Genomic DNA, 13,151 nt, shown 5'->3' on the forward strand with positions numbered 1-13,151 from the left:
TTTTGGAGCTTCTGTAATGAGTATAAAATTAAACCCTTCGTGTCCTCGTAGTTGTTTAAAAATGGAAAAATCACATAATAAAACTAGTAAGAGTTAAAAATTTTATAAATCATATTCATTAAATGATAAATAGAACTATAAACTTTCAAATATGCATAAGAATATCATATATTATTATAAAATATTCTTACGATATTAACAAAAATTGTTAAAACATTCCCAACATTATGCAATAAAGAGAGAACCGTTACAGAATAAGCAGCAATAAAGACCTCCGAAATATGTCATGTGACAACTTACATTAGCACCCATGTGAAATTTTTTACCTTAAAATTTTTTATGACAACTTACATTAAGCAAAAACTATAAAAATTAATTGTTTTGTGACATTTGGCCCTTATAAATTGTATTTCAAAAGTGAGACGAGACGTAGCACCCCAAAACAAAATATAAGGAGGACAAAAATCCAAAGCTAGGCATCTTACAGTGTTCCTGCGGAACAGCGAGAAGTGTCACCGTCTCCTCACTCTCTCGCATAAGCAAACTCCCCCCCCCATTTATAAGCAAAACAGCAGAAGAATAAACATCCATTTTTTTTTCATTCTCAGATCCCCACATCGACCGCTAAAGAAAATAAAAAAATAAAAAAAAAAAGAGGAGAAGAAAGGAATCAAGAAACAGCTCCAGATCTCAAAGAGATCCTCCCTCTTCTCCTCTCTCTCCAGATCTCCTGGATCTCGAGAGATCGATCTCCTCTTCGATCTCAATGGCGAGGGCGAGCTCCGGCCTCGCTTACCCCGAGAGATTCTACGCCGCCGCGGCCTACGCTGGATACGGCGACGGATCCAACGGCAGCGGAGCGACCTCCAAGTTCCAGAACGATGTCGCGCTCCTCCTCTACGGACTGTATCAGCAAGTAAGGGATCTCGACCGATCTGTTGATTTTTTTGTGTGTGTTGGATCTAGGGTTTGGATCCGAGGTTTTGCTAGGGTTTTCTTTGGTTTGACCTGTGAATTGGAGTGGAATGCATGTTTGATTTGTGTAGTTGGGTTGAATTTGTGGTGGTGTTGATGGATTTTCTGTGCAGGCGATTGTGGGACCTTGCAATACGGCGAAACCTAGGGCTTGGAATCCAGTGGAGCACAGCAAGTGGACTAGGTTGGTGATTTTCTTATGTTTAATGATAGTATATTTGGCAAATTATCTATTTTTTGTGAAAACGTTCGGAAAAAAAATTATTTAATTTTTTTTTAGATTTTACGTGAAATGAGAATGCAGTTCATGTATCGCAACTAGCCTGCATCTTTTTGGAAACTTTGGGGGTTGCTACTTATGAGATCAAATTAAATGTCCAAGATTGTAGGTTTAAACATTTGCCAGTTTAAATTATAGGACTTTTATTCGATTAGCTCTTTGCCTCTTTCTGCTGTTGTTTAGTGGTCTAAGGACTTGGATTCAATTTGAAGAGAAGATTGGTCTTTAGATTTTGGGTGTGTTGTCAGAGTTTGGAAAATCTTCAAACAGATCCATCTTGACCTGGCATTGTACTTTGTGACTGATATATCAGCATTTAAATGTTTTTGGTGCGTGGGATGAAATGATTTTATCTTTGACAGTCTGCAAGGGAACAGAGGGCATTAGCTGTTCGGTGAGGCTTCTTTTGACCTATGTGCATAATATGAATATCAAGTAGCAATCACAACTCCATATGTTTAGTTGTACTGCCTTCATTTGAGTAGTATTACCCTCTAGCTTCATTGAAGAGAAAGGGAACCGCTGGATCATTTTCTATTTGGAATCACAAACGGTGATACTTTTCTTTACTTGCAGCGGATTTTCCTTCTTCGTATAAATGCACTCTTGACCTATGATATGCTTGTAAAGATGTTACATGAATGTGCCAGAAAGTGATTGGGTTCTTTTGCCATCTTTTTGTGGCTGGAAAACATGATTAATTCGCAATTGATAATGGATTTTTGCTGAAGTTCAATGAACAAATGTATTAGCCACCTGAGTTTTATTATTTTTATTGCTTTCAATTTTATATGACAGTAATAGCTACGCTTGTTTATGCATAACTGCTTTGTAGTCATTATCCATCTTGTTTATTCCATTTATGACATTTTTTTTGTACATCCAACAAATGAATCTTTTTGACTGAAACTTTTAATACTTTTACCGATTGTGTTATAGTATCATCGTTCAGTGGTTGCTTCTAACCTTTTTAGAAAAAGTATCTGGATTTCTAGTTAGCTACTAATGTTTTACATGGTCCTTGCAGTTGGCATGGGCTTGGAAACATGGCCTCAACAGAAGCGATGCGTCTTTTCGTGAAGATTCTAGAGGTGCATACTAAGCCTTTCCTTGTTTATGAAAACTTGTGAGATGTTAGCTGATAATTGTTTTAGCATATAAAATAGGAGGAAGATCCTGGTTGGTTTTCGAGGGTCCCGGAATTCACAGTGGAGCCCATCGTAGACGTTGAAATGCATGTAAGTATTTTTAAAATAACTTGGTTGGGCAGTGATTTGTTTTATGAAGAAAATCCACTTTCTTCATTGTTTCATATCATCTGGTGCATATATGTGTAGATTTGTTGTGACAATGTGTATTTTCGTGGATTGGTATCATGGCAGTTGTGGAGAATCTGGAGATTGTGCAACGTGTTGTAAGAATGTATTTCATTAGTTCCATAAGCAGATAGAAGGAATTTCCTAATATACAGTTCTTAATTCAATGAATAAATTATTATATCAAGTTATTTATTTTTTATTTTTTATTGAGAAGAATCTAAAAACCTTTGGGTAATTTCACCTCATGTGACAGTATAATGTAGATAACTACATATCATGTTTTGGCTAACTGAGATTTATAGCAGAACTTTTCTCTCCTTCCTCCTTCCTATTCTTCTTTCTTTTTTGGCATGACATAAAATATAGATGTGGACTGTTTTGAATAACATTAATATTTTATCTTGTGCACTTGACTATGTCTTTATGCTCCATAATTTACTCAGCTTCAACCGGAATAAAGCGGAAGAGCACTATGGACCACTGTATGAGTGTATGCTATGCATTACTCATTTCCTTAGTTTAGATAAAAAGAAAACAATTGTTGCCAATACCATTGATGAACATCATGTCTCATGCTTGTCACCTGATCCTGTGATCAGTGAGGAATGTTGCATACCTTCCCAATAATGATAACTGGTATTTCACTAGCATGTTCAAGAATTTAGTCTGAGTAACTGGAGTAGAATGATATTTAGTAGGACTGTGAAATGTGATCTAGAGGAGACATGCTAATAGATAACATTAATTGTAAAAACCTAGAAAATTTAGTCATTGCAAGCATAGATATTTCACTGGCTAGAAGGATGCCCGTTCAGGTGGCAATTCCATAAGTGTCTTAAACCTGATAAAGATATCCCAGGTGAGTTATACTAGTTGCATGCATATAGTGGAGAAGTCAAATATAATGTGAGACAAGACAGAAAAATAAAGTCTGCAGGAAATTGCTGAAATCTAAGCCAAAATGAGTCCCAAAGGGAGTTTAAAATGGGTGTAGTTAATTCTAAAACCAAAAGTAACATATAGTGCATTGATTCTAACATTAGAGAAGAGACATGAAATTAGTTCAATCAGATGAGTACAGGTTCACATTTTAGAACCTATATTCTTGTAAATTATTACAACTTGTTTATGAAGGGCGAAAAATGGAAGTTTAAAGTGTGTTTGGCTTAAAAGGCCTTTGAACAGCTATGTTGCTGATTGTGCGATGGAGGATGTTGAATACCATGTCAGACTTCCCACTCAATTGCCAGCTGACGAATTCTTTTAACTAACTTGGCACTTTGGCGAAGAAGGATTTTAAAATTTTAAAGCATAAAAATCTAGCGACTTGTCTTAAGAAAGAGTACAGTTTGAAGAATTTTTCCTATAGATTGTCACCTTGTAGAATGAATAGTTCAAATGAGCATGTTTGTTGGATCATGTACATGAAAATAAAAACTGACGAGCCTGATCTAGAACCTTATTCCTTAAGTTGATAATTAGATGGCTAAATTCTTTTTTTATTTTATAGTTAGCAACTAAATATTTTCTAAATAAAGTATGACAATCCAATGTTACGCAGAATCCAGTATACCAGTATTTAGTGCTTTGGCAAGATTTAATTGGTTCGTACGGAGTCAAACTGCATTCTTTTCAGGGACTCTGGGTTATTGTTACTGGCATTGTTTAAAACTGTTAAACTGACAGCTCCCTTTGTGTACTAAAGTTAGCTATGACAGACTGTATAGAAATTTTTTCGTGGTTAAGCTTTCTTACATTTCATTTAATGTGTGGATGAACAACAGAAGGCCATACATTCAAATGAAAAATGTCTCTCTAAAATCTAGGGTTTGCTCGACAATTTTTTATGGCCTGTTTTTTGTTGTCGCAGAAGCCAAAGATTGAGTCATTTGCGGACCCCGCCATCCCAAATGGTAATTTATTGGAAGAGCCTAAAATCATTTCAGCAGAAAATGGAACCATGCCAGAGACTGAGGATAAAGATATTATAATGGAGGGGCTTGGATCAATTGGTATTTATGATCAATGGATTGCACCTTCAGTATCTGGGCAGCGTCCAAAGCCTCGATATGAGGTGATTTACTGCTGAGCTCAATTGAGCCAATTTATAATGTTAATTTTTTAAATTTTTTCTAACGTTGGAGTTGAATGATTTAACTGTGCAGCATGGAGCAGCTTTAGTGCAGGATAAAATGTATGTTTTTGGTGGTAATCACAATGGCCGTTATCTTAGTGACCTTCAAGTAAGGAGAGTTTTCTACCTATTTTTTAGTTGCGAGGAATTTAAATTTGAAGTTTGGGTTCAATGATATCTGAGATGTTCACATCACGAAATATTTTCTGATGGTAACTGTGTGACTTATTTTGGATATTCTTGCTTCAATTGTCAAAATAACTCACAGATGACGATCACGAAGCCTGTTTTTCCCATTTTACATTTATCCCCCGTTTAATGAAAAGTAGGTCGTCAATCGGGTCTAATGTATATTTGTGTTTTTTTTTCTTTATTTGGGGAGAAGGTTTTGGATTTGAAGAGGTTGATGTGGTCCAAAGTGGAGGCTAGAGCCGCTGTAGAATCTTCCGAATCGAATTCAGTAACTGTTTCTCCATGCGCTGGTCATTCTTTGGTAAAATATTGTTCTCAATTGCAACCATGATGTTGCAGATGTAGTCTGGTTGAGCATACACGTTCACCTTCTACTTTTCTTTCTGCAGATCACCTGGGGACACAAAGTTCTGTCTGTTGCTGGACATACAAAGGATCCTACTGAGACCGTTACAGGTTTCAACATTTTTCATTTTCACAAATAACTTTTCTTATTCAGTCTCATACCAAGTGATCGTGTTTTCTGTGCTTTTAATGATAGTGAAGGAATTCAACCCACAGACTTGTACATGGGCAGACTTAAAGACATATGGGAAACCTCCGGTTAGTGTTTTTTGTAAGACAGTCTGAACTGTCAAATTCATTTTGAAATGCTAAATATAAGCCTATTTTCATTATCTTTGAAAATTTAATGCATACTCTGTTGATATGTCATATCAAGTCAGTTCCATTTTTTTTTTCATTTGACATAAATGCATATTAAATATAACATCATACAGAGGCTAATGTTTTTGCTATTGATTGTACGGATATGGTTAATGGTGATTTTCTTCAGATGCAAAATGGTTTCCACTTCCCATAATAGTTGTGCCACGAGGATGGTTATATATCTAAATCTCAAAATTTGTCAATTTCAAGCGATACTTTAGATGCATGGCCTTGAGGCACTTGTTTTTTCAAAGAAGTATAACATCTAACCCTCACCTTTTGTTGTTATCACCATGATTATCCCTTTTTATCTATATTCTACATTCGTGAGTTCTAAGATTCAAAATGAGTTTCTTGGTCTCTGTCCATTTGAAGATGTAGCATAGACAAGTACTAATTAAAGTAGATACTGGATTTTGTTGATCATTCTGTTTTTTTGGGGGTTATTCTCAATGCAGAGAACTTGTATATTAATATTACAGCCTTATAGCAGACATTCAACAAGAGTTTTGTGATTGTTCTCCACAACCTCCACAGTCCACCTCTCTCTCTCCCTCACAGCAGTAAATCAAAGAGTGGTTTATAAGGAAATACTATATCGTTCATCATTTTTTGTTACGGTGAAAACCTTTATATGATATTGTTGCAGATATCCAAGAAAACTTTTGCGGTGGTTCTCCTGCGTACTGTCCACCCACACATCCTTCTCCTTTCTAAAACAAGCACTACCTATGCCACGTAGGCAGACACAAATCACACATATGTTATGTGGTTTTAAGTGTTTATTTGCATGATTTACAATAAAAAACATGTTTGTTCTGTTTCTAGTTAAATTTATATGATTCTTTATAAATCTGCTTTCCATGTAGATTTCACGTGGAGGACAGTCAGTGACCCTTGTTGGAGATACTTTAGTCATGTTTGGCGGTGAAGATGCAAAGAGATCTCTCTTGAATGACCTACATATTCTTGACTTGGAAACCATGACATGGGATGACATGGATGCTATGTAAGACATCATTTCTCTTTTTGTCTCTTTGGGTCTGAGATATATCATTTTGCCTTTGTCAGTACCTATCACTAGTCTACAGAATTTGTGGAATTTCTTGGTGAATTTGTCCTTGATTGCACACACTTAAATTGATTAGTAAAAAAAAGCCGGTCCATCTGCTGGTTTTTGGGCAAGCTCCTTTCCTGCTCTTGCTATTGAATTTGCGGAATTGCTTGGAGAATGGATTCTTGATTGCACACATTTAAATTGCTTCGTAAAAAAGGTTGGTCCACCTGCTTGTGATTTAGTGGTTAAAGATTTGTGGGCAAGCTCCTTTCGGAAGTATATACAATTGCTGAACCTTATAAATGTTTCCTGCCATCTCTCTTATTCAACAGATAAAATTTTACTGGAACTTTTAGAACTCCTAAAAATAACAAATATACTCTCTGCAGTATCCATTTGTGAGGCTTGTTTTAGAGAATTCTTGCAACCTGATAACACTTTCAGTGAGGGTCTGAGGTTTGGGCCATTTTCCCCTTCATTCTATGAGCACTGGGAAGAGCAGGTGGTAGTTGGGTTGGAGGATATATATATAAGGATCTTTCCTCCTGCAGCTATGGTTTCTTTCTCAGCATATTTGCAACTTGAATAATCCTCTTAACCAAGCATAAGGTTTTTCCTATATTTACTTTTTCTATGACGCCATTCAGCTAGTGTAGATGAAGGCGTAGGGATGTAGAAGGAGCAGATACTGGTATTAACATGTTCATTTTTGTTTAATCCTGCTGTCTGATATGGAAATCATGGGATATTGGAACTATATATGTTAAATAAATAAATAAAATGATTTCGATTTCGATTTTGTACCCTGTTTGGACAACAAACTGGTATAATCAAGCATGACCAGATGCTATGAATTTCAAAGTTGTAATCTCTTTATATTGTTCTTTTCCTCTGATTTTTGAAATTGCCAAGTTTCTCTGTTTTCAAACAAGGAACCTGGTCGCTGGATTTTGCTTAGTTTAAATGTGAAGTGTTGCATTAGCTGTTTAATGCCTTTTATGTGTACATAAATTAGAATCTCAAAATTTTGAAATTAACTGAGGATATTCTTTGCAAATTTGAATAACTTGAGATTATATCATTGCTGACAACGCATAAGTGGTGATGGGAGTTGCAGAAAAAATATTATTTGTCCATTTCAGTGATTTGAATATTTTCTTTATTGTCTTTCAGAGGCACACCTCCTTCTCCAAGATCAGACCACACTGCTGCCTGCCATGCAGACCGGTACCTTTTGATTTTCGGCGGAGGATCTCATGCAACTGTCTTCAATGATCTACATGTTCTTGATTTACAGACTGTAAGAAACTTACAACATCTTCATACGCTAATGAATGTTTATAGGATTACTTTTAGCCATTTTTTAAAAGATGAATGGCTTTCATTCAGATGGAATGGTCTAGACCAAACCAGCAGGGTGTGACTCCAGGTCCTCGAGCTGGCCATGCAGGGGTAACAGTTGGAGAAAACTGGTTTATTGCTGGTGGTGGCGATAATAAAAATGGTATTATATTGTATTTTATGGTGTTACATAAACATTTCTTTGGTATATTGTATTAACGTATCACGAGCTTGTCAGTCTTCTTATTGGTTGCTCCATCTTATATTCCATTTTTGACTCCGAGAAGGAGAAAATGTCTTTTGCGCTCCAAAACTTGATTTTCTGGTTCTTGTCAAACCTTTGTCAACTTTTCGCGAAAAGCTGATCAGTGCAGTTTTAATCATATCGAAATCAAAATGAAATATATTTTTTCTGCTAATCAATTAAAGATGGATGTAACAACTTAATGGGGTCACTTGTTGCATCTCTTATGGCAAACCTTTGAATACATGCCCTTGTCTCTTTTAGAGGGGATTTCAACAATTTTTTTTTTCTTTACTGTGTTTCAGTGTTTTTTAGTTTCATGTTGGTAGAGTTCACTCCAAAGATATTCAGATAAGATTCAAATGTTATAGAATCTGTTCTCCTTTGATCTAATCGTTAAAGTTGGTGATAACTTATATTATTAATAATGATCTTCATGTTCTATTTTAACTCTAAGGAACCGAAAGGTGAAACGGATAAAGTTGATGCATTGATACTGGAGGCCACTAGGATGATCGGTCTGTTTCATACCCAACATATGAACCCAACCCGTCACAGTTGGATAACTCTAGGCACGTAAGGTTGTTTTGAGACTAAATTTGGTTGAATGTGCTGAAATATGTCTTGTGGATAAGGCATAACTTGTTTATGAACCTAACTTGCTTGGATAAGGATACAATGCAAACATGTTGTTTGTCACTCTTGAAAAATAAGTTGCCGCATTTACAAGGATACTGAATATGGGAATGAATAACTATATTTATTGAAGTTTTTAATTATTTTATATAGAAAATGAAGGATAAAGGGCATCATGTGTAGAACATGAAGAAGCTTGAAATTGTATGAGCTCTATAAAAGAATGCCCTGCTGTGTGTATTTAAAAGAAGCTGCTCCTGGTTGTTTCGGCTTATTCTGTTTTTGGGTACACGAGCACATGCTTGCATGTATTAACTATTGGTTGTTTCTACCTGATCTTTCTGCTGCTGCTTGTGCAAATTTGTTGCAGGGATCTCTGAAACTCTTGTGCTTAACATGTCTACATTAATATGGTCTGTTGTTACTACTGTTCAAGGGCGTGTGCCACTTGCTAGCGAGGTATCCACTTGCATTTTGTGCTAGTTAGGTTTTACGTTGTGTATTTTTTTACTGTTTACATATAGAAACATTTAAAATTTTGACGATAATAACATTTTTGTTCTTATCAAGCATATCCAAAGATGAACAGAAAAGGGTTGGGTGTTTGTAGGAGAATTTAGAAGACAACATGAGTATCTTCGCCACTGTCACATCTTATAATAAACTCATATTATTTCCATTTGACGTCAAAATAAGAAATGTCCGTCCCTTAATCACGAGACGTTGCTTTGGGCTTAGTTAGAGGCATTTTTTATTCTGGGAAAGAAAGAGCTCAGCGGGCGTGGTAAAAATTGTTTGGCAGAGAATGATCATTGACACCTTTTTTTTTCATCTTTCTGGTGTTACTTTGTAATAATGATATTTATCAATTATGATATTTATCAATAATGAAACCAGAGGTCAACAAGATTCTAGTTACTTAGATAATCTGTATGTAAAATCCGAACAGTAGTAGTCTGTCCCGTATAAGACACAAGGATATGTAAGTTTATGCCAGTAAACATTACTACTGCATAAATATGTAAATTTACCCCTTCTTCTGCACTTCTGCAACAACTCTGTAATCTGGTAATTTCTTTAGGTCACTGATATTTCGAGGTTCTGTTGTAGGGCCTCAGTTTAGTTTCAAGTACCTACAACGGGGAAGATTTTCTTGTGTCATTTGGTGGATATAATGGGCGCTATAGCAATGAGGTGAAGTAGATACGATCGCATTTACACTTTTCTATACTGTGAAGTTTTCTCCATTCTTATCCATCTTGATTGTCAGGTGTATGTTCTTAAGCCAAGTCACAAATCAGATGCACAATCCAAGATTGAGAGACCTGTATCAGACAGTATAGCCACCCTGCATCCAGCGGTGAATACTAGCCGAGATGCGGGGCCTGAATCAGAAGCAGCTCAAGATGGGAAAATAAGAGAAATTGTGATGGATAATGTTGATTCCGAGCCCTTGGTAATATGACATGAAAATTAGTGGATTAAAGCATCTTAGAGCTTTTACAGTATTCTTTTTTCATACAAAATGGAGTGATTCAATCTTGGCAAATGCTAGCTTTCATGCTTTCAGAGTATCTTTTGATTTTAACGGCAACAATAGCAGTATTAGCCCAAAAAAATTGAAGCAAGATGGTTTGTCTTAAATGAGAGCATGTGCTGACAAAAGCCGAAAATATATTAAGTAAACTATAAATGATTTGTTGCTAGTAGTTTGGATTTATAGGGAATGGTCTTTAGATTTTATTAGGTATTCAAATTTCTGACATGTATATTATGTGAAGTTTTTTAACTTCTGCTCCTGCCATAAATTTTTAGAATGTTAGAAGTGAGGAAACAAGCGAACGAGTTGTATCAGCCCTCAAGGCAGAGAAAGAAGAACTTGAAGCAACACTTAACAGGGAACAATTGCAGGGAATCCAACTGAAGAAAGAGCTATCAGATGCAGAAGCTAGGAACATAGAGCTTACAAAGGCAAGCTTTACTAATTTGTTTCTTCTTCCATGTTAACACCTCTCAATGCCTTGCTTTTTTACCTTTGTCTGTGTTTCTTTCCTTCTTCGTGAAAGAGCATAGTTGTCCCAATAATTGGATCTTCTCGTTTCCGTCTACTTGTTCATTGTCTTGTTCATCATTTCTAAGACGGTACCAATATGGCTCTTTTCTCTTGAAATGCATAATGAACTATCTGCATTATGCTCGCTCTAGAGCATATTGATTTATTTAGAAACTATGTATTATTAATGCATTTATAGTCACAACATTGACAGATCTTCTGCTGACAAGTCCATGTTACCTATTCTAGGAAATTGTGGATCATAATCAATATTGTATACTACATTCGAAATATTTCAAATAATCTGCTAACTGTTTTTGCATAAAGGTTCAAAGATGGTTACACCTAAAAAGACTATATATATATTTAATCTGTCTTTGCATGTTCATGTTCAAACAAGCATGTATTTGCGTACTAAAGAGCCCCATATCTTAATTACTGTAATGGTGGAGGCATGAAGTCTTTGTCCCTACCTCTGATTGCAAAAATGTACAGTTACCAATGAAGTTGCATCCCCTATTACAGAAAAGTTCGAGTCACTGCATAATTTTGGAAACTTATGAATTACAGCTTTTCTCATATGCCCTTGGATAACTTTTTTAACTTGTTGCCAATCAAGATGCATCACTTATAAAAGAAAAGTTTGAGTCACTGCATAGTTTTGGAAATTTAGAATCACGTCTTTTCTCATATGCCCTTGTATAACGTTAAATTTACATCTCTTGTACATTTCGGTCCTGTTCAAACATATTACCAGAATACCAGTACAGAATTCATGAAGTTTCATATAGTTGCAAAAAGGTTCCATATGCTAAAAAGACTAGTATATATACCTTATTGCGTTCATGTCCATTAACTTACTTAGAATTTACCGTTCTTTCAATTTTTTTTTTATTTCTCGAACTGCAGAATAAAATAACTGTTTCTCCAGTTGGATGTTGGAAAGTCAATTAATTTGCAGACCTTTAATAAAGTAGAGTTTGAAATCCAATTTCTTGATTAATTTAATGGCTCATTTGAGAAGCTATAGGTCACGTGGGAAAGGCGAAAAGCTGTAACATCACAAAATCAGCATGCAGATCAAACTCTTAGCTTTTCATAATTTTTTTTTCCTTCTTTTGAATTCTGTAGGAGCTTCAATCCGTTCGTGGCCAGCTTGCTGCTGAGCAATCAAGATGCTTCAAACTTGAGGTATGTTACTGCAATTTGACTGATTTCTCTATTTTAAACAGGTTAATTGCAGATGGACCCTGTGTAGTATAATCCAACTGCAGATAGACCCCTTGTAGTTCTATTGTTGCATATGTAGACCTCCTGCTTGAAAATTCTCTCACTCTTTTACCATCACGGGGTCCCTTTGTCCCCATAGGAAAACAAAAATTCTGTTTTTCTCTTGAGGTTGAAGAGTTAAAGAAGTTTCACTCAGGGGTCTATCTGCAACAATACAACTATAGGGTGGGTGTCTATCCGCAATTAACCCATATTAAACTGTATAGAATTTTCTCTGCTTACGCAAAAAAAAAAAATGAATTAAAATGTAATACAAGCCAAGCCATCAAATATGATAAAAGGTTTTGTTTATAACAGGTTGACCTTGCTGAGTTAAGGCAAAAACTACAAACAATGGAGACGTTGGAGAAAGAAGTCGAGCTTCTTCAGAGGCAGAAGGCTGCTTCAGAACAAGCCGCAATGAGTGCTAAACAGAAGCAGAGCTCTGGCGGCGTCTGGGGTTGGCTTGCTGGAAGCCCTCCCGAATCTGAGTAACCAAATTCTAGGCATCAAAGTATCTACAACTCGTACAGTCGTGACAGTGATTTTGCTGATAGTGTCATAATTCACTTCTTATTGTTCGTCATTGTTCTTTTAAAGTAAAGACAATAATTGATGAAAAAAATTGAGATTGCGTCATATTCTCCAATTGTGTCGTATACGAGTGCTGGAGCATTGTGTTTAAACTTTTTTCTTCCTTTTGTTTTTGTTTCTTGATATTTAGGAATTGTATCCAAAGATCTTTTTCTTGTATTACATTTGTCTCTATATTCTGCTTCGACTCAAGCTTCGCACCTGGCGCAGTATTTGTTTCGGTTTGTAGCGTACATATTATTCGCCAGTTGTGTGATTTTCACACAACAATTATTCCCCTCATTTTGAAAAATCAGAACTAGCGTTATCTTTTATGCTTTCTTGTAGGCACGCGTGCTACACTGGTTGA

General features: G+C 35.8%; 1 protein-coding gene across 1 annotated transcript; it reads left to right on the plus strand.

Annotated features, from left to right (window-relative positions):
• LOC109831797 (acyl-CoA-binding domain-containing protein 4-like) lies at window positions 583-12,994 on the plus strand. The gene is made up of 18 exons (XM_020399233.1): window positions 583-916; window positions 1,089-1,159; window positions 2,283-2,346; window positions 2,422-2,493; window positions 4,445-4,648; window positions 4,740-4,817; window positions 5,094-5,201; window positions 5,290-5,356; window positions 5,442-5,503; window positions 6,478-6,617; window positions 7,839-7,965; window positions 8,055-8,169; window positions 9,257-9,345; window positions 9,997-10,080; window positions 10,157-10,342; window positions 10,702-10,857; window positions 12,071-12,130; window positions 12,527-12,994. Exons 1-18 carry the CDS (start codon window positions 767-769, stop codon window positions 12,701-12,703), a joined length of 2,010 nt encoding a protein of 669 aa, XP_020254822.1. The 5' UTR covers window positions 583-766; the 3' UTR covers window positions 12,704-12,994.

Source organism: Asparagus officinalis, chromosome 2 (genome assembly GCF_001876935.1).
Source record: "Asparagus officinalis chromosome 2, Aspof.V1, whole genome shotgun sequence".
NCBI classification, from domain to species: Eukaryota; Viridiplantae; Streptophyta; class Magnoliopsida; order Asparagales; family Asparagaceae; genus Asparagus; species Asparagus officinalis.

What these genes read in the sequence shown, in the direction of transcription:
- LOC109831797 (XM_020399233.1), top strand. Translation starts at nt 767, where the DNA reads ATGGCGAGGGCGAGCTCCGGCCTCGCTTACCCCGAGAGATTCTACGCC. An exon ending in CATGCGCTGGTCATTCTTTG is followed by an intron (nt 5,202 to 5,289) that starts GTAAAATATTGT and finishes TTCTTTCTGCAG; the next exon opens with ATCACCTGGGGACACAAAGT. An exon ending in AGACATATGGGAAACCTCCG is followed by an intron (nt 5,504 to 6,477) that starts GTTAGTGTTTTT and finishes CTTTCCATGTAG; the next exon opens with ATTTCACGTGGAGGACAGTC.